At 46.9% G+C, this 20781-nt stretch overlaps 1 protein-coding gene across 2 annotated transcripts; it reads left to right on the forward strand.

Annotated features, from left to right (window-relative positions):
* The first annotated feature begins 1428 nt into the window (after window positions 1–1428).
* Window positions 1429–15827, forward strand: LOC139046866 (uncharacterized). Of its 2 annotated transcripts, none has more exons than XM_070520787.1 (4): window positions 1429–1657; window positions 7342–7665; window positions 12362–12607; window positions 14560–15827. In XM_070520787.1, the coding sequence occupies exons 2-4, from the start codon at window positions 7435–7437 to the stop codon at window positions 14911–14913; spliced, it is 831 nt and encodes a 276-aa protein (XP_070376888.1). In that variant the 5' UTR covers window positions 1429–1657; window positions 7342–7434; the 3' UTR covers window positions 14914–15827. The 2 variants fall into 2 exon arrangements, with proteins under 2 accessions (XP_070376888.1, XP_070376887.1); XM_070520786.1 differs by having other exon boundaries at window positions 1429–1643.
* Window positions 15828–20781: the final 4954 nt, after the last annotated feature.

The following is a 20781-nucleotide window of genomic DNA, read 5'->3' on the forward strand; positions in this document are numbered from 1 at the left end:
GGGCTACGCTTCCGAGGCTATCAAGTGAGTGAGTGAGTGAAGTAACTTTATTTTGGTCCAGAGAAGACGCAGGGGAGACCCCGCGCCACCCGGCTAGTCCCACGTAGGGACCGGCAAGCCGAGCTTGACGGCCCGATCGCGGGCAATCTGGACGGCCAGGGTTTGGTCATTGAGTTCGGGGCTGCCCAAGAGCGCAGCCCACCTATCCTCGCTGAAGGTGGAGCCGATGGCTTCACACTCCCACAACACATGGTCCAATGTTGCCTTTAGTCCACAGGCAGGGCAGTGCGCACTGGGATATCTTTCGGGTATATGGCATGAAAAACTGCGAGGTTAGGGTACGCACGGGCTTGTAAAAGTCGAAGGGTAACCGCCCGCGCCCTACATAAGGCGGGGTGCGGGAGGGGGAAGACCCGTCTTGACAGATAGTAGTGCGTGGTGATCTCATTAAACGTAAGCAAGGGTTCCCCGCGGGGCTGAGGGACTGCTCAGGCGGCGCGGTCAGTGAGTCCTCGCACGGCGTCGTGTGCGCCCTCGTTAGGGTTAGAGGGAGAACCCTCAATCGACCTCAAGTGAGCGGGAAACCAAAAGAGAGAATGCGGAGAGATACTTTTGGCGCTTTGGAGAATGTGGAGGGCCTGGTAAATGAAACAGGTAATCATTCTAGCAAGGTATGTAGCCCTGAAACACACGAATGAATGTTAACGCAAATTTCGAGCTGCAGTTTTGCAAACTGTAACTCCCATCCTGCTCCTCCATCCGCTTTAAATGCTCTTAGTGTCGTCGATCTAATGACCTTAAACCATGCTGCCGAGGGGGGAGGGGGGGGGAGAGAGAGCTGGGGCTATGCTTCTTCTGAAAGCCTCGATTTTGCAGAAACTATGACACATACGTCAGATACGCGTGTCGACGCATGAGCCAGCGCGTAATGGCAATTGATCAAAGTTATTTGCGTTTAATGGTATTTCGAGACAGAGCTGTGCAGAATACAGTTTTGCAATGTTACTTTACGATCTCTGAGGGCATCTGAACTACCATGGCGCTTTTCATATTTTTTTTATTTTAGTGCGCTTGCGACGCAAGTCCGAACATATTTAGTGAAGAATCGCACATAGCCGGATCACTTTCGTGGGCATAACTATATTATTTCCCATTTGCTTATACAATGTGAACATTATAAGTATGCGCCATTTTCCATAAGCAACCCTTCACCAGGTCTCGTGTATATATATATATATATATATATATATATATATATATATATATATATATATATATATATATATATATATATATATATGATATGCCCTCTCACGTTAGACTTCTTATGGGTAGAATGGGCTCCTTCAATGCACAATGCTGCGGCGGCTCCCGAATCTTTACGACCGAAAGCTGACGTGCACACTGCGCCGAGTCATTTATCAAGAAAGCACTACGCAGTAGCGATCGGGGTGGAAACAGGCACAGCCGCGACCACGTCAGAAACACGGTAAATCAGCCGGGCCAGTTGTCAGTTGTTTGCGTCGTTCACGTAGCGACGTTCAACGCCTACGTGTTCGTCGCTTCTTGGTCGTCACGTCAAGCGGAGCAGTTCCGGGTCCCGCAGTGAAGACAACTTAGAGATGTTCCGATACCCCCATAAGGCAAGCGAGTTTAGGTACCGAAATATCACCTCGATGTAAAAAAAAAGGAACTGTTCCACATCAAGGAACATTAAAGCAACTAGTTCGCCTTGTATTTCTGCCCATTCTCGTACAAAAAAAAAAAATACTGAAATGTGACCTAAGTGTCTAACTTAGAAATACAGTTCTTAATTATTTACTAATCGGTTTGCTCAACTTTCCACAACTGCAAACCCTCTCGATTGTGTCAGAAACACAGCCATACGCTATGCATTAGGCTTATGTGCCTAAATAAGATTTAGAGGTATCAGAACGGGCTAGCGTATCTGATACTCTAGGAATTACCGCGAGGTCCAGCTAGGCTTAAGACATCACAGCAGAAAAAGAAATACGGTATGCGTATATTTGTTTGTTCTTGTCTTTTTCACAGAGATATCCATTCAATGACATTTTTTCTAGGTTTCGTGGCCACTGCGTTTTTAGCCGAATCACCAAGTTTCCGCTGTAGCAGAAAGTTCCCGATAAAAAAATCAGATAATCTTACACTCTGTACTCCATTCGGATTTCGCGATGACACCTACAGACGGCGACACCTGCTGTGCTTCTATGACGTCGTAAATGTGCCCTAAACAATATAAACGGTTATAGAATGCACACAACAAACGAAAGAGCGTAAATGTACATAAAACAATGTCCCTGAGGAACTTACGAAGTTCGAATATTAATGCGGTAGTATGGATCACAACTCTCGTTGGGTGGCAAACAGAGCCCTCCCTAACGCGCCGCAAGAGCCATGGGAACGTCGGTTACAATACGTATTCTGGAAACAAAGACTTGCGCATAGGTTGAACAAAATTCAATACTTGCACTAATACAACGTTTTCACGTATGTAACGTTACTATATAATTATCAGGTAACATCTACGTAATCCTGACCATTTAAGAAAGCGTCGGTTTGACCGTAAGAAGCACAGAGACGCGGCACTGGCTAGCAAATATGTTAATTCATTGCCCCGATTTGCCTTTCATGCATAAAGAACAAGACCAACAACGTACGAGTACAATGGCTACACAGACTCATAAAAGAAAGCACGAAGGCGCTCACGGCATTTTCATCATGCAAATTACGTCTGATTGTTTACCGAGAGAAGGCTGAATTAATTTATTGTGAGATGAACCGATAAACTGCTGGTGCAATAATCTTTTTCAGCGATCAATCTCAAAGGTTTGCGCTACCTTTCTTTGTATATTTATGCGGGTTCTTAAAACGCTTCGCCCTGGGAAAAGACAAGGTTACATTTGCACCGTTGACAATGCCACCTCACTGGGCTTGTTTCATACGATCTGGTAGCACTGCTGCCATCTAAACTTTACATCCTCGTACAGGAACAGAGAGAAGTGTTAAGGGAAAGGCAAGAAGGCCAAACAAGTTGAGCACGGTTGTCTACCCTTCTCTGAGGAAGGGGAAACTGGGGTGAAGGATGAGATGGACGAAAGGAAAGCTTAATCTAAACGCGCCCACACACACATGTACAAGAGTTCCTTGTTCCTTCAGTGACAGGTACAGCAAAATGTACCCGCAAGCATATCGCGGCATCTGCCCCTGGTGCGGCGACACACGCCCTACACTCTTTCACACCTCGTGGGGGTGCGGGGGCAAACCTGAACCCTTAAGGACGCCTAGTACGTCATTCGAGCGGTGGGAGGTACAGCTGACCGGCGATACCATGGCGGGACAAGACGCTCTCGTCCGGCAAGTACGTCGAGCAGCCGTGGCCAGTGGAGTCTTGGAATGAGGACCCCACCCAATGGACCTCAGGAGCAACGACCTAGATGGTCCAAATAAGTGTTTTCTCTCTCGCTCTCTTCAGTCATAGGCGGTCATATCAGCTAGCAGACCTCAAGAAGCGCAGAGGCCCTTTGGTCCCCTTCTACGAAGCAACGCACGTGAAACCTCTGACCTTGTTCCAACAAGCACTCACACAACCGGTGCTTTAGAGCTACTTCTGAGCTTTCAGAGAGGAAATTCAGGGACCTTAGTCACAGTACTCTAGCATGTACGAGGCCACAAAAGCCCTACTCTGCTTCTTGAAAGTGACTCAATTGCGCAAATGTGGCGACTGCACAGCCAACATTTTTGTGGGAGTGTACTTCCACTGATCGTCCATTTTCTTTTTATTTTTTACCTTTCTTTTCTTTCTCATCTCTCCCTCCCCATGTCCCCTGCTCCTATTCTCCTCATTTTCCTGGTGTCACGGAAACCTGGCTTCACGATCACATATGTGACTCTCAAATCTCTCCACCCGGCTATGTAGCAGTCCGATCAGACCGAAAAACTGGCACGGGATGCGGCGTCGCCCTTTTTTTCAAATCAGACCGACAGTTTTCGGTTATATGTCCTCCAGGAGAACTTGAGTCTGTTTGGTGTAAATTGTACCTAGGCGAAAAAAAAAAACAATTGAAGTCTCTGTTTTCTACCATCCACCTGCCTCCTCATCTGACAACCTTTTTCTTCTCGCCGATTGCATCAACAAGCAGTTTTCATGCACCTAGTTTAATTCTAATGGGAGACCTTAACACACCAGAATTTCACTGGCCCTCACTATTACATCGCAGTTCTTTAGGTAGCGAAATAATTACCTTTCTTTATCTTTTGGGCTTACGCAAGTAGTCGATAGCGCAACAAAACAAAACGCACTTCATGACCTGGTGTTCATCCGTTCATACCTTGTTGATAAGCTGTCTGAGTGTGAAATTATTGACAGAATTTCAGATCACAAGGCAGTGTTTATGTCGCTGAACTGCACAGTCTGTAAACCGCGTGCCGAAATTCAAACTTTTTTTCGACTTTAATTGCTCTGACGACACGCCCATTCCTTATATTTTATCAGAGCGTTTCGAATCGTTTTGCACACTCAGTAAAGATTGTGACGTGAATACGCTAGTTCACCGATTTGAAACCATTACAAAGATGTGTATTCAACCCGTTGTTTCGTTAAAAAGTAAGAAAAAAAATCATGCCATCCCATGGATGACTAGAGAAATTTTGGAATTATCACGCCGCGTTAGATGACTGAGACGCTCAAAACGCAGTAATGATCCAGATGCAATTGCTAGATTCACCTCTGCCAAAGAGGAACTAAACTTGAAAAGGAATATGGCCAAATATGTCCTCTTTCATGTCGAGCTGCCAGGATTGTTCAGAAATAAACCTCCGACGTTCTGGCATTCTGTCATGCCTACTAGATTCTTCATCTTCTTTGACTACCAATGATGAAATTGTAAACGATCCTGCACGCATCTCCAATGCATTCAATGAATATTTCCGTATACCCGAACGATTGTCATGTCTATCCTGCTTTTGATAGTGATTCTGATTTTCCGATTTCCGACATTTCAGTTGATGTTAATGGCGTTCTTAATTTGTTTTAAATTTACACACAAAAAAGCATAGCGGCTCAGATGGTATGCCGAATTTGTTTTTACTTTTGCTATACACAATGGACATCACGCTATCTTGAAATTATATTCAATAAACCTCTAGAAATAGGAATCGTTCCTTCATCGTGGAAACTTGCAAGAGTAATACCCTTGAATAAAACAGGTAGCAAGACAGACGTAACCAATTACAGACCGATTTCTTCAACTTCCCAATCGTGAAAAATGCTGGAGCATATTATTTATAAACACATAACAGATTTTCTTGAGTCGAACAACATTCTAACTAATGTTCAGCATGTATTTAGACGTGGTTTCAGTACTGTCACGCAGGTAACCAACTTCACCCATGACATCGCTTATCAATTGGATCTCGGTAAACAGATTGATGCTATCTTCGTTGATTTTTCTAAAGCTTTCGATTCATTACTTCAATCTCACCTCTTGCAAAAATTAAATGCGATACTAAAAAATTCCCGTCTGGTCGATTGGATTGCAAGTTTCCTTTCTAACCGGTCCCATACGTCGACTTCAGATCTGCAAGGTCATCCATACTTGAAGTTGGCTCCGGGGTTCATCAGGGATCCTTCTTTGGTCCTTTATTGTTCTTAATTGATGTCAATGACCTTCAAAAAAAATGTTTCCTCCTGTCTGTGCCCTGTCTTTATGCTGACGATTTCGTCTTATATGACGTAATTGACTCTGCGACTAGTTATAAGCGACTGAACGATTCCTTTGTCTCTTTCGGTGCTTCGTGCGAAAAATTGAAACTGAACGTTAACTTAAAAAAAACGGTTATTTTGTCATTCACGAAAAGAGCAGCACCTGTAATTGCGACATATTCCTTGAATGGGTTACCTTTAACTAGAGTTCGACAATACAAATACTTTGGCGTAACATTTACTGACAATCTCTCATGGACTACACACATTGACAAAACATGTTCAAAGGCCCTAAAACAACTTGGTTACCCACGCCGTACTATGCAAAAGGCTCCGAAGGCAACTAAACTCTTAATGTATATAGCTCTTGTTCGATGCGTTCTCGATTATGCCGCAACAGTCTCGTCACCCCATAACCAAAACAACATAATAAAAATAGAAGCAGTTCAGGAAAAAGCCGCCCGTTTCATTTTTCACCGGTATGACAGCTATTTTTCGCCCTCGTCTGCCCTCCTTACACTGACACTAACATTACTTTCAGTACTACGTGAGGTGGAATCATTACAATTTTTACACAACATAATTAACAAGTCCTATCACACTTCAAATACAGTTTGCATACCTTTTACCAAGCCTTCTTGCACGCGTAACTCCCATGAGCTCGATCTTACCCCTTTCTGTGCCTTGCAAATACTTCCAAGTACAGCTTCTTTCCCCGCACAACAGAAGTATGGAATTCCTTATCTGGCTGCCTTCGTCCACTCCCGATAATCGAATTCGAAAGTGCTTTCTATGAAAACCAGTATGTGTAACTACTTAAATTTTGTTCAGTTTATACTTTGTGCGTATGCATATTGCTGTTTCGTTCCTTTTAAGATTCGATGAAAACGATTTTTCAGTTCTTTGACTGTCTTATAAATGTTGTAAGAGCCATTGTTTATTTCACTATTTTTTGTTCACCACTGTTTTTACCCACTCCTACAATAGCCATCCTATGGGGCTGCAGTATGTACAAATAATTAAAAAAAAGAGTAGGGTAACCAACCGGGCACGTCCTTGGTTTTTAACTTTCCTGCCTTTCCGGTTTCGTACCTTTTTCTGTAACGCCCTGACGAAGAGTAGTCCCGAGATCGAAACATTGGCTCCAGCGACATGCTTTTTTGTACAACACTCAATCTCTGTGTTCTCTTGCAGCTGAGCGATTCTTTCTGATACTGAACTATAATCGCCCACTTTAGTTTACCAATCCAAGGCCAACGCTTTGTTTTTATGCGTTCGCATTAAGAGTGTCAAAATGGGAAAAAGTTTGTCTGTGTAAAGTGTGGGAAGCCAGCCAATATATATATATATATATATATATATATATATATATATATATATATATATATATATATATATATATATATTACTGGTGGTGGTCTGCTCCGAACCAACATAGCAGCACTTGCACTTTGCTCCTCGAAATGGAGCGAAGTGCAAACCTCAACGTAGTGCACGGGGTTTGCATCACGGACCCAGATACCTTTAAGAGATAGACGCAATGCCTCACGCATTTCTTTAGCACTTACCTCTAAATCGCCAGTGAAATCTTTTTCTTCTCTCTCTCTCATCTCCCACAGTTCAGGGACAAGCGTCCGGAAGCAGGATGGTCGTCCTTCGACAAGTACTCCCTGGAGCAGGAAGTGAAGGAGACCGGCGCTCCGAACGCGCACATGATCATCAGGGACGGCACGGCCCCGCTGGTGATTCGCTCCGTCGATCCGGGGGCGTCGCTGAATGACGTCAGCAGCAAGTACATCGGCCACTCGCTCCAGAATATCGCCGGCGAGCCGCTGTGCAGCGCCTTCTTCTCCAACCGCGGCTGCATCACCGCCTACGTGAAGAGCACAAGGGCCTTCAGGCGCCTCAGAACCATCACCTCGCTCTCTGGTGTCCCTGTCAGGGTACGATCGCACTGTATGACCTCATGAAACCTGCACAGAGCAGCTTGCATTGCCATGTTTCGTCAAAAGATTATATTTACTTAAGCATGCATACCGCAGCGCCTAGGGCTCATTGCAGGAGCGCGAAGTTCGACGTGTACAAAGACGGTAAAGATGGCAACAAACTATACGAGGGTGGTTAACTAACTACTGAAGCTGATGCTCTGAAATCTTGATTGCAAGAAAATTACACATCGGCACTCTTATCCCTTTGGCTATGCTCCCCAGTAAATGAAATGCACCCGTCCCACCGTTAATGCCAAGCTGATAAAGCATTAGTGAAGCCGTCTTTTGCTACTTTCCTCAAGTTCGCCTCCGATATTTTAGTTACCCCTTGCTCCGTGTCAAAGCAATGCTTTCCACTGTGAGGTATATGGAGAAGTAGGAGAGTGTCGCATCTTGAATGTACGATTCTTGGACGCTTGTACAATTCTTGCAACGCTTCGATGAACGGTTAAGAACACTGTTTTGACGTGGAAACTAAAGAAAAACATGGAAAAAAGGTGCAGTGAAAAAATTTCATGCAATGTTTAAGAAGATGGCAAAAGGTGGCTGTACTCATATAATCTATAGACTTGATAGAAACGTTGGGGCACTTATATAGAAGGATATAGAAAGAGATAAATGTGCGGATGAATAATTTTTCGAAATAGAGGGCATCACTCTCAGTCTTTATTGAACAACCCTAGTACAGTGCAAAATCGATGGTTAAACACATATAAAAAAAAATTAAGCAGGCGATAATGATGACGATGTGAGCATGTAGAGCGTTCCCTTATTCTACGGTGGTAACGAAAAAAACGTATTTAGGTGCCTCGTTATTGTGATGAAAAGGATATATATTCCACTCATGATATTGTCTAGTGGTGGACATCGCCTTAGTTGGTGCGATGTAGTCGTAGTTGCCAAGTAGAGGAAACCGTGGAGAAATGCAGGGCATGAGACAAAAGTGAAATTTCGACAGGACGACAGGCAGAGAAAGAGATACATAGGCGTACTTATAATATGCCACCTTGTGAGCCGTAACACTGTGAGTCCACATTCCTCTTCTTTTTCCCCCTTTTAGGACTTCGCACTTTTTTACTCGAAACTGATGTGTGCGTTGCACATTAGGCTTTTGAGAAGTCTTGGTCATATGAAAACGCCTCTGTGCCTAATATCCGTTTCTGTTTAGCATTTGTTTCAGTGGGGTTTGGAGAACAATGCAAACGCAGAATGTTGAAACAAGCTAACACATAATGAGGACCAGCGTTCACTACCATCTGGTCCGATTCATTGCGGATGCCCCCCTCCCCCACCTCCCCCACTTATGGCCCGCAATAAAACCACAGCAGCAAATGTAGAAGCGAAGTGAAAACAAAACATACGTGAGCAGCATTACCCTGCACACATGCCCGTGTGCGCTTTCCAAACATGCCAATTCTTTGTCAGAAAGGGCAATCTTTGGTTTACTGACACGAATAAGATGTCCTCCCGCGTTGTCTACGTAGTTTCAATAGTTATGTGTGTCCGGCAATTAGCGCATTTGCATTTCTCTGATCGTCGTGTGCCAAAACAGCAGCAACCGCAAACGCGAGAACGCAGTGCCAAGCAGCATTCTTTTCGGTTGCGAACTCTGTTGCAGTGCTCGCGCCAATGGACATGAGGTAATATTAGCCTGTCAGTAAACGTACTACAGCTTACTTGCTGCAGTTACTCGTCTTGTTCAGCCCTGACGAAGGAGAGTCATCTCGTCTAAACAGAGGAGAGGGCGGTAGGAAAGATGGAAGGGAGGTTAACAAGACTTTCTCCAGTTTGCTGCCCTGTACTAGAGGAGGGGGAGTGAAACGGAGAGCACATAAGAGTTAGGGCAATCACTCGAACTAAACAAGGTGCATCGCGCCTTGTGTTGGTGCAGGAAACGCCGCGGAGGGTACGCGTGTAGTGCGGTCGTACAGGTCTCATTCCGTGCGCGTTTCGAGGCTCAGTTGTTCTCGTCTTGCAATGCCTCCTACGAAACAACTATGTCATATGTTCCCAATGCTACTTGTGGACGGAAGTTTACGCCAAACTACAATAAACTTGCGCATATGTCTGGTTCTAGCAGGTGAAGCACTATGTTTTGGTCGTTAAAACAGACGTTTGGGCGAGTTGGTAAGACATATGAAACACAACAGCGCGGCTTTCACGGCGACAAGCAGGGAGAAACGACACGGACGAACGCTGACTTGCAACCAGTGGCGTAGCAACAGGGGGGGGGGGGGGGGGGCATGGGCCCCGGATGCAAGGGGCCAGTAAGGGGGGGATGTCATATACGTCTGAATACACCCCTCTTTCCGCCAGATACACCAGGGGAGGGGGTGACAGAATACCTATGGGTTCCGGGTACCAGATGACCTAGGTACGCCACTGCTTGCAACTCAGTGCTCGTCCGTGTTGCAATTTAGCCCTCGTCCGTGTCGTTTCTCCCTGCTTGTCCCCGTGAGAACCGCGCTGTTCTGTTTCAAATATGTTTGGGCCGCTGCGCAGGAGATGCGCAGTGGCTGCTGGATGCAGAAACTTGTTACTCCGTTCGTATCTTTGGAAATAGGTTCACATCTCGGATGCATTTCACATGATGAGTACGCCATGTTGCGAAGTAAAAGGGCAAGACTTTATATTACTTCTAATTACACGGCTCGTACACAATATATTACATTGCTGTGTGACGCACCACTTTTTGGTCGAGGATGTTAACAGAGAGAAGTCGCTAGCCTTCATTAGCCTTCATAACGCTGCCTCCTATGAAGGAAACGGACTGTAGTGTCCGGCACTGAAGCCTGTTGCCTTCGTTCACTGTAGAACGGCTCGTGTGGTTTCCGGGCTGATGATGTGTGAGGAAGCTGCCTCCCGTGACTTTAATTGGCTTCAGTAAACCAACAATCGTACAGCCCACAGAAGGGTACACTGGGCTGCCTCTGTCTACCGTTGCAGTTGCCCAGTCACCACCACAAACAGTTCGTACGGCTGTCGAATTGGAATGGCTTATTCATCGCTGTCCGCTCTTTGCTGATGTTCTGAAGAGACTATAGGCCAATGGCCTTCTCTGCTGTTGTTCCCCCTCCTTTTAAAAAACGCCAAATTCTACCCCATGTCGAAATGTTGGTTCGAGCTTGAGACGTCGCTAAGCCATTGTTGAGTACTTAAAGTGAGACTAAAGCGAAGCACTGGATTAAACTGATTATGCTTTCTGACCTTACATCAGCTGATGTTGCGGTAATAGGTATAATTTAAAAACAGCTCCGTACTTCCCCTTTTTAGTACATCTCGCGCCTAATGCACAATGCCTGTGAGTCATTTTGAGGTCACCAATTTCGATCTAATGGCATCTTAGTTGAAATCAAGAAAAAGAAATGGGCATGGGCAGGACATGTAATGAGGAGGGAAGACAACCGATGGTCATCAAGGGTTACGGACTGGATTCCAAGGGAAGGGAAGCATAGCAGGGGGCGGGAGAAAGTCAGACCTGTGGTTGAATGAGATTAAGAAGTTTGCAGGGACGACATGGCCACAATTAGTACATGACCGGGGTAGTTGGAGAAGTATGGAAGAGGCCTTTGCCCTGCAGTGGGCGTAAGGAGGCTGATGATGATGTTGAATTTCGATGTTCCTTTTCAAGTGAAGCCTGTATTCTGAAGCCTGTATTGCATCACTCGTGTCGGCGTCGGTGTTAATGTTAGTGTTGCCGTACGAAAAAAGCCAAGCCGCGCGAAAATATGCTTGTCGGGCAGCGGATTAGAGCCACCTGCCTACGGGTTGAGAGACCACAAAGTTAGCGGATTCAGCCACTGTCGGTTATTCGTACGCATTCTTTAAAGCGGTGTTTTATATGCATGAAGTAGTAGACGCAGCGCAAGGCGAGAACCAATCACAGGTGTCCCCTCCCTCCGGAGGAGGGAAAGGGTGTGATCGCGTGCTCACTCGCCTCGCGCCCACCATTTCCTGCCAGTTCAGGTCCGGTAGTGACACAAGGAGGGGCGTTTGGTTGGTTCTGCCGAAAAGCAGGCTGCGTTGAAGGCGCGGGACGCGTGTCGTGCTTTCGGTCGAAGAACAGGCGACGTTTGATGAACGCCGCTGGGAACTCGCTCGCCAGAGGGCTCGTCGTCGACGTGCCGACCTCGCCGTAGGGGAGCGCGACGCCGAGGCGTTACGACAACGAAGATTCGCGGATCCCGGGCTTCCCTTGCACCCCTTTTCGCAGTAGTGCAAGGGTGGTCAATTTTTATTACTTGTGTCGTCGTGGCTCACTGCTGTTCTCAAAGTTTACAAGTATTCGTGCCATTTAGAATGCAACGCAGTCCACCTTCGCTGATAAAGAAATTGTCTGATTCCAAAAAGACGCCGTCAAAATCCATAACCTAATGGAGAGCTAGTGCGGGAACATCAACGCTTACATACACCTTACGGGTGTAAGGATATGAATTGTAAACCGAGTTGTACGCATAAGGACCCTCCAAGATTTACGCATCTAAGTGTGCTATCACTCAATAACGGTTGTAAGCGGGCGAGCTAAAGGCCGAGGAGCACTTTTAAGAACACGTAAGGGTGCAAATCTGCTTACAGTGCAGGCTGACGATGGCAAAGAACCTTGCCTAAGGTTCGTCTACTCGTTCCCGTCCCCACTTTCACGACGCCGCAGGCCGACTTCCCGCGCTGGTTCAACAAGAACGCCGGCAAGCTGAAGAATGTGCCGGAACGATTCACCGAGAAGAACCTCCTGGACCGCCTCTCCGAGGTGGGAGCGATAAACGTGCGCCGCCAGGTCTCGCACACTCAACTTCCAGACGGCAGCGTGGAGGCCAAGCCCACAGATCAAGTCGTGGTGCACTTTGGTCCGGATCGAGCGATGCCGGCCCAGGTCAAGCTGGGATTCGCTCTTTACGACGTAGGCAACAAATTCTCCCTGCACTCCTTCTTCTGTTTTCTTTTTACCTCTGCCCCCTACCCCTTCCCACACACACGCACACACAAAAAAATTGGCTGTCCCCTTAGTAACGCTGTTTAGGAAGTTCAGATGTAGCCGCCCAAGTTCGCACCCTGTTATACGTAGCGCGGGCGTTACCGATAAAAACACGGATTATCATGTCATCCGCGACTAAGTGTTACGTAACCGTACTTACCTATGTCTATGTCATGTGGAGCATATTAAAGCGCCAATGACATTTCTGCTCCGACGAAGAAACGTTAGAATTCCTTCGACCTGGCCGATCGAAAAGGCACGCGATCTACCACGTTTCATTAAAGCGCCACCTGTCACGAAAGATGAAAGTGAGAAACTAACACGAGCCGCAGGCGCAAAACGTCTCAAATAGCACGTTAACTTCGGTACGAGAGGAGTGTGGGCGAGCGTGGCCTAAGACAATAAAGAAGACCAGGCCGAACCCATCTCACGATCGCTGTCGACGGTAATGCGTTTTAGCACCGAATCAACATAGCGACACAACGTATTGCCACCCTCGAATCGAGTCATGAGGCGTGTACTGCGGCGCCACTCCTCTTTCGGGCTTCCCTAAAAAACACTTGCGGCGTCACTGGGAAGTCTGCGCATGACCTCCGAAATACGTGGCGCGCCAGCGCGTGCGAACGCTGAGAAACGCGTCATGCGGCAGCCGGGCTGCTCTCTCGCGCTTCTTTCTACGCATAGCTGTGCCATCTAGTGGCGTGGCCGAGAAGCTGGCGCCTGGCCTCCGAGACGAAATGCGTGGGGCGCCAGTCCGCGCGAACGCTGAGAATTGTTCCCTCGCTTGTCGCACACCCAGTGGTACACAGATACTGTGGCTGCAGGTTCGGTGTGAGGTTCAGTGTGAGGTTCGGTGTGAGGTTCGGTATGAGGTTCGGCCCATGCCCAGTGTTTTCGTGGCGCAGCTCGCTAAAGCGTTGGTGCGAAAGACATTCATTGAAAAGCAGCGCAAATCCAGTGCATCTGTGGCGCAGCCATCTAACGCGTCAGGTTGCAGTCCTTGAGGAACCCTTGTAGCGTGAGCTTGATTGCGCTCCGCATCGGATAAATTTAAGGAATCTTCTTTGTCATTGTAAAGTGGCACACACCAACTGGTACGTACCTAGGTACCCAAGCTGACATCATAGAGTTTCACTGGACAGCGGTAGATATCCAGTTCCGCATCTACAGTGACCCGTGTAGGCATGAAACAGGTTCCTTCAGCAGCGCCAGATATGTACACAATGCCACATACTCAGCCACCTAAGTTCGCCCAATGGTTCCTTCCGTCAGTACAGCTGCCTGACGCATTACCCATTCTACCATGGTCCACCCCGTGACTCAAGTAGGTGGGAAAACGGATAAAAACAGACGCGCATTTAAACATACATAGATAGCCTCCGGAAAGTCCTAGATGTAGCCTAATAATGCTTAGGCATTAAACGAACTAGACACGATGGTTGGAGCGTCGGGCAGCTCTTCTGCAATACAGAGATATAATGTCACGCTTGTTTCGTCCGCAATTTGTCCTTGCCTCAGTCTTCATGCTGTCTCCCGGCTCACTCAGTATTCTATGCTTACTTGGTACCACCGTCAGCCACGCAATTGCGTCTTTTAAAATTTTACTGAAGGGGCCTTCCAAACAAGGCGAGACACAAACCTACCTATATACCTACCGCAAAATGCCCGGAATGACGAGAAGAATGCAAACTATTCTCCGCATCATTTAATAATGTTTTTTCTGATTAGCCTTCTTGTTATTCCCTTTGTCAACATACATAGATTCGCACACACAGTCACACGTGCTTAAACACTGCGCACTAAACACCGCTGTGCACGTCCCGTTACCCTAAGCAAGTCAGTATAACAGTTGAGTTCGAGTCTCTTGACGTGTCCAGGTGCACCCCTACTTGCCGCCGCCGGTGCAGTGCTCCAAGTGCCAGGGGATGAACCACGTGGCCAAGTCGTGCCCCAACGAGTTCCGCTGCAAGTACTGCGCCGGGCCGCACACCTACCGGCTCTGCACGGTCGACAAACGCAGGCAGCCGCCGCGATGCGCCAACTGCGGCGGCGGCCACACGGCCACCTACGCGCACTGCCCGGCCAAGATGCGCGAGGTGCTGCGCATGCGCAAACTGCGGCTCGACGAGCTCCGCAAGCGGCGAGACAAGCTGCGAGAGCTGGACGAAGAGCGCGAGGCGGAGGAGATGGAGAACAGCTCCCAGTACAGCCGATACTTCTTCTTCGATTAAAAAGCTTAGAAGAGGGGAAAATAGAAAGGAAAAGAGAACCGACTCGAAAAGCAGTTGAAATCGAAGAAAGGCAAAGTTTTTCTTCGGCCGATTAGGTGCATCACGCGTTTTGGTGTTTCGACGACGCCCCCTACCGCTCTGTAGAGTACGCGGTTTGTTCGCATGTTCGTCTCTATTTCTCTCTGTCTCGCCCTTCCGCTCTCCTTCTCTCTTTATCCGCGTTCACCCTTCCCCCCCTGCAGGCTAGCCAACCCGAACCGCCCTCTGGTTAACCTTCCTGCCTTTTTATGCATCCTTTTCTCGCTCTCTCTCCCGCTGTTTCGAATTCGCTAATTTCGCGGTCGGCCCACATTTCGAGACTGTACGATCCTCCGTGGTCGGCTCAATATATTTCCCGGAACGAAATCACACTTCTGCTTCCCGTTTTCGACGCGAGAGCATCTACGTGTTTGTATTTTGTTTTCAGGGGTCCATTTTGCGCTATTACGCATTATTTCTACTCCGTATTTCGCGCTTCGCTAACTTGGGGCGTCTTTTCCCTTTCTGCGTTTCATTTTAGCGCCCTTTTCGCTGTCTCACGTGCACTAGAAGGCCTCAAATTGCCTTATTTTAACGAAACTAGTCAAAAAGTGGCAGCACGATAGGAATATATCCCAAACGCACCAAATCGATTTGAAGTCGCCAAAGAAGACCTTGCCTGAAAGAAAAAGAGAAAAAAAAGCTAGCTCGTCCCTTTGCGTGTGAACTTCTGCGTCAATGCTTTTTTTTCCTTCTTTGTTCCCTTACCTCCTTTTTCAAGGTTTTCTTTGGATGCGTGACAATGCGGATGTCCAGCAACCGGTCGGAGTGACACGGAGCCCGTGGTCTATCCCACTTCTTTCCTTATTTTGAACAATAAAACTATTTCAACTACCCTTCAGAGTCTGTAATGCGTTCGCACTGTTGCCTCTGTCTGTCATTCAATGTCTCCCACCGCTTTCTACATGATACCCTCTCTCTGCTACCTATGCGTCCCTGTAAAGTTTCTTCGTCTTTCTTTCCCTGTCCTCCTTCTATCTTTCTAGCTTAATGTCTTCTATCTACACTTTCTTTCTATCCTTTCTATCTATCCTTCCCACTCACACTTTGTTATTCTTTCAAATCTCTTTTGCAGCATTAGCTCTACACGATTACACTCATGCACCTATTTCCGGACTGCATACATCTGGATGGTAATAAGAACCGCCTGCAATTGCAATTTGGTTTGACCAACTCAGATTTTCAAGTTACAAGTGGTTTTGCACGCCCCCTCAGCAAATGCCGCGGTGTGTCGCATGCCATCTGCCAACGCTGTCATGAGACCTGTCCAGCGGCGTAGCCGAACCTACTCGAAGCAGGGGAAGGCTGTGTGGTGCTCGCGCATGTCCGTAGACAGGGGGTGCTGCAGCACGCCGTTTTCGCTTTATTTATTTATTTACAGAATACTGCAGGCCCAAAAAAGGTCCCAAGCAGGAGGTACAAAATTACATAATAATATATCCAAACAACGCGTACAAGTATTAGTATATAACAAGATCATACACCTAGCAACAAAGAGTCCAGTTATCTTAATACACAGACTTAGGTGAGAAAAAGGGATTCGGGGCCGTCCAAATACAGAAATTAGATCATTTCTATATCGGGTGCTTCAGCGAAGACATTGGTAAATTTCAAAAAATTCGCTGTGAAAGATAGCACAATCCTAGACCATGAGTTGGCTTACTCAAAGAGGCGCGCATTACTTGAAAAGAAAAATGAAATGCGTACTCCACTAAATAAGAAAAACAAATCATTCCTAAAATGTTTGCTAGTTACCCCGTGGCACGTATTGCAACTTACAAATTCTAGCTGGGGATCTTGCAAGGCGATTCCACTTCGAAGGAATTCTCAGGATGACAAGAGTTTCAAAATAACAATTCCCGAACTTTGCGGAGAAATGCATCCAGCTACTTTTGGGCTTCGTTGTATAACACGACGTTTGACGGCGCATATCTCGTAAATGGTGTCATCCGCACAATTATTTTGAAGTTTATATTCCTTGTAGTCTCAACCGCTAGGAAGGAAGGAAGGAAAAAAGTGGAGAAGGAAAGGTAGGGAGGTGAACCAGATTGGCTTAACCGGTTTGCTACCCTACACATGGGAGAGGGATGGGGGAGATTAAAGATGGGGAAGGGGTAGAGGGAGAGAGAGCACATAGCACAGCACACACACATCGTCCGTTGGAGTCCATCAATCTAGCATGGTACGCGACGTCACTCTCACAGCCGCTTGTCCAATCCCGTCTCTTTCAAAAACCGAAGTAGTCCCTTTGTCGCCTTCACCTGCGATATCTTCTGTCGGCGGCATGTGAAAATCGCGTCGAGGGACAATGGTCTACTGTCAAGGCGCGCTAGAACAGATGCCAGGTACTGTCGCTGAACATTATATTCAGGACAGTCGCACAGAACATGTTCCAGCGTCTCCTCGCAAAGACAGGCATTGCAGAGATCGTTGTCGGCCATTCCAATATGGGCCATAAGGTATTTAGTTAAAACTTAATCAGTGATTTTTTGTTAATTAGTCGAATATGCATTTCTTTCTTTAAGTAATGTCCGTCTCTTCGAGTAGACAAGCTCATGGACTAAAACTCTGCTATATGTCACAGGCAACCTTAAAAAAGTTTTTGAAAGGTTTCGCTGAAACACCCGGTATATTGCATGTATATGACTAGAGAAACAATATCGCGCTATCGTCTCTCGCATGACGTGTCAGTGTCTTAAAGCTGCATTATCGGTGATGTTCTAAAACAACCTATATTGTTTCGCTTAGAGGTTGCAAACGAGCTTGAATTTTTTTTTTCTTCTGAGACATTGGGAGGATTCCGAAGACAGCGCGATCCGCGGTCGTGTGGTGAGGGTCTGCGGATCCTGCAGGGTAGGCACGTAGATATTTTTCTTTGTTAGGAAAGTTTGCCCAGCGGCATAAATAAATAAATATGCAACTGCAGGTTGGTTTCGGCGATATACGTCAGTAAGGCTTTGTGGTTGCGCCCATGAAGCTAGGAATCATAGTCCGGTGGTCTCGTGCACGATCAAAGTGCACTAAATTGCAGTTCGCGTCCTCTGATCCGGTTTAAGGTTAAGACAAGGTACACAACGGGTGTTTGATTGTAGCTGCGGATGTTTGACCAACAGTAAGAAATTTCGTTTGTCCGTGAAATCCATACAATTTGCGGATTACCGGGTCACCTGTAACGAGGTGGACGAACGTTACTTGGTGGACGAGCGTTACTAACCCCGAGAGTGAATAAATGAAATTAACCTAAATGCGCTCTCGTGTAAGGCGAGCAGTTACTTGTCTGACGCGAGCGCGCGTGACAAATGCTGCACGACGACGGTGACGATGACCGTGTGGCGCCGACGGCACGATTTCCTCTCCGGCCGTTCGACGTGCCGGCTGTTGGGTTTTACAGGGGCAGAAGGCGAGCGCAGCGAGATACATACGGATTAATTGTGGCGTCATCACCGACAACGCGGCGTACAACTGAATTTTCAGACCGTCTCGTAACTGAGCGCTTATAGGCGGCCGCCATGTTTTTTATTATGATGATGATGATAGATGCGACGCGGAAACGGCGCCAACGGCAGCCGCTTCGTGGTTGTCAGTGGCTTGCGATGCCCGGTTCCAGAAGCGCCGCGGCCATCTTGTCGACTCTGAATGCCGGTAAGTGTGTCTTCTTTAATGGAACCACACTCCAGATCGCAGAAATCATGCAGTCAGATAAGTTAGCGAGAGCACCCTTTCAACAAAGCTTCAACTGAGCTTCAGCGTCGTCTGCTTCACTGCCGTCGCAACGTCGTGCAGTTGCCTAAGCCTTCTTCTGCGACATCGAATCTGCATAACTATGCACGTACTCTGAAATGGGTTGAGTCACTGTATCAAAGGTACCAGGCGACATCTAGTACGCTACCCTTATTTTCCTAAGACTGGCATCATAATAGTGCCGTGCGCTACGGCTATTCATTTTGCTGCATTTTTAACCTGTTTCGTTTTTCTCGATCGCTGTGTGCTTTTAGCATACGACGATCGATACGAGCACAGTAAAGTAATTTTTCTATGTTTTGAACGCTGCACGCCAGTCGCAGCGAACGCTCTATAGCTCATACGTGTTTGCGTAAGACACGACACTCGGCAAGCACAAGCAGCATTTTTTTAAATTCTGGGGTTTTACGTGCCAAAACCACTTTCTGATTATCAGGCACGCCGTGTCAGGGGGTCCAAGAAATTTCGACCACCTGGGTTTCTTTAACGTGCCCCTATATCTAAGTACAGGGGTGTTTTCGCATTTCGCCCCCATCGAAATGCGGCCGCTGGGCCGGGATTCGATCGCACGACCTCGTGCTCTGCAGCCCAACACCATAGCCACTGAGAAACCACGACGAGCCGAGCAGCATTTCGCACCGACAACGGACACACTCAGCAATGTAACCATTTAGTAGTGTGCGAGTACAGTGTCTACGAGATAAGATCATTATACATTTCACGTCGCGCGTGCAGCCAGTTGCAGGCCCGTTATTATTCTCTCCCTCGCGGTCAATTGAGAACAACAATCATTTGCATATCAATGGATGACATCGCTGAAAGGGAGCCACCGTCTCCGTTAGGAAATGACTAAAAGAAAGAACAGAAAGAGGCGAGTGATCAGAGGAGGAAAAGTAGGCCTTCGCCGTTGACCTCTTAAGAAAGGTCCTAAGAGACCCTGTAATTTTCTCTTGTGGCTACACTTTGACCGCGGTAGCGAAAATTTGCTGTACTTTTGCTCGAATTTTATGCCTATTTGGGCGCAGTCGACGCGTTTTGAAATATTCGAAAGTACTCGAAAATATTCGCATTTACGGATAGTGTGTATTCGATTCGTTATTCAAAAGCTTCGAATATTCGCACCCCCCTAGTTAATTTCATCATTTGATTTCTGCAGAACGGGTTCTTTTTCCTATACCAGTTGATTTCTGTATGTCTGTATGATACATGTTGCTGCGTACGGCCTGCATGCCGAATTGGTGTGGGAGCACAAGCCTTTGTCAGGCCACATGGCCTTTAGCTTCTGCTTCTTTTCTGATGCAAACAGGAGAAATAAACTCATTCATTCATTCATTCATTCATTCATTCATTCATTCATTCATTCATTCATTCATTCATGCTTCACCACGACGTGCGACACGGAGGGCTCCTGACCAAGGGGAGCGAAGGGACCACGCACGATGCGCGATGGTGGGACGTAGATAGATGCTGCTTTAGCAAAAACGAATAAATAATTTGCCTTACAGTGAACTTGTTTCATTGAATAATACTCCTTTCCAGGTTACGGAGAAGGCTATGCTCATGGCTGGGCCGTCGCCCACAAATAGAGAGAGGGCGCCAATTCTCGTGAAAAAAGGAGATCGATATGTCCATCGAATGTGGAAGTAGCTAGCACTTGGTTCAATACCGTAGAACGGCTTGCTACTGCCGAAAGAGCTCGTGCCGACAATATATCCGTGCGTGTACGTCACTGGCTACAACGCGCACGTGTCGTAAAAAAAACAAAGAACACACATAGCGGGAAGCCTTTCACCGAACGCCACAGTCTACGCATCTGCGAAGACTTTCGCGAGAGCCAATTGCACAGAAGGTGAAATGATTGGTTTGATTCAAGGTCCATCCAAATAGGTCACGAAGCTTCGGTGGAAAAGCGGTTCAGCACAAATTGTCGCCGAAATCGGCAAGGGTGGTTATGGAAGCAGCGATTGAAGCGCGTATGTTTGTAGGGAACAAACATTCGGAAAGAAAAAAAGAGTTTATTTTTTTAATTAAAGCGAGACGCAGAGTCAT

Source organism: Dermacentor albipictus, chromosome 6 (genome assembly GCF_038994185.2).
Source record: "Dermacentor albipictus isolate Rhodes 1998 colony chromosome 6, USDA_Dalb.pri_finalv2, whole genome shotgun sequence".
Classification (NCBI taxonomy): domain Eukaryota; kingdom Metazoa; phylum Arthropoda; class Arachnida; order Ixodida; family Ixodidae; genus Dermacentor; species Dermacentor albipictus.

Bases quoted from the DNA above. Each gene is read 5' to 3' on its own strand.
- LOC139046866 (XM_070520786.1), top strand. From the start codon at position 1,623: ATGTTCCGATACCCCCATAAG. The intron at 7,666-12,361 runs GTACGATCGCAC...ACGACGCCGCAG, and splicing joins TCTCTGGTGTCCCTGTCAGG to GCCGACTTCCCGCGCTGGTT. The intron at 12,608-14,559 runs GTAGGCAACAAA...TGACGTGTCCAG, and splicing joins TGGGATTCGCTCTTTACGAC to GTGCACCCCTACTTGCCGCC.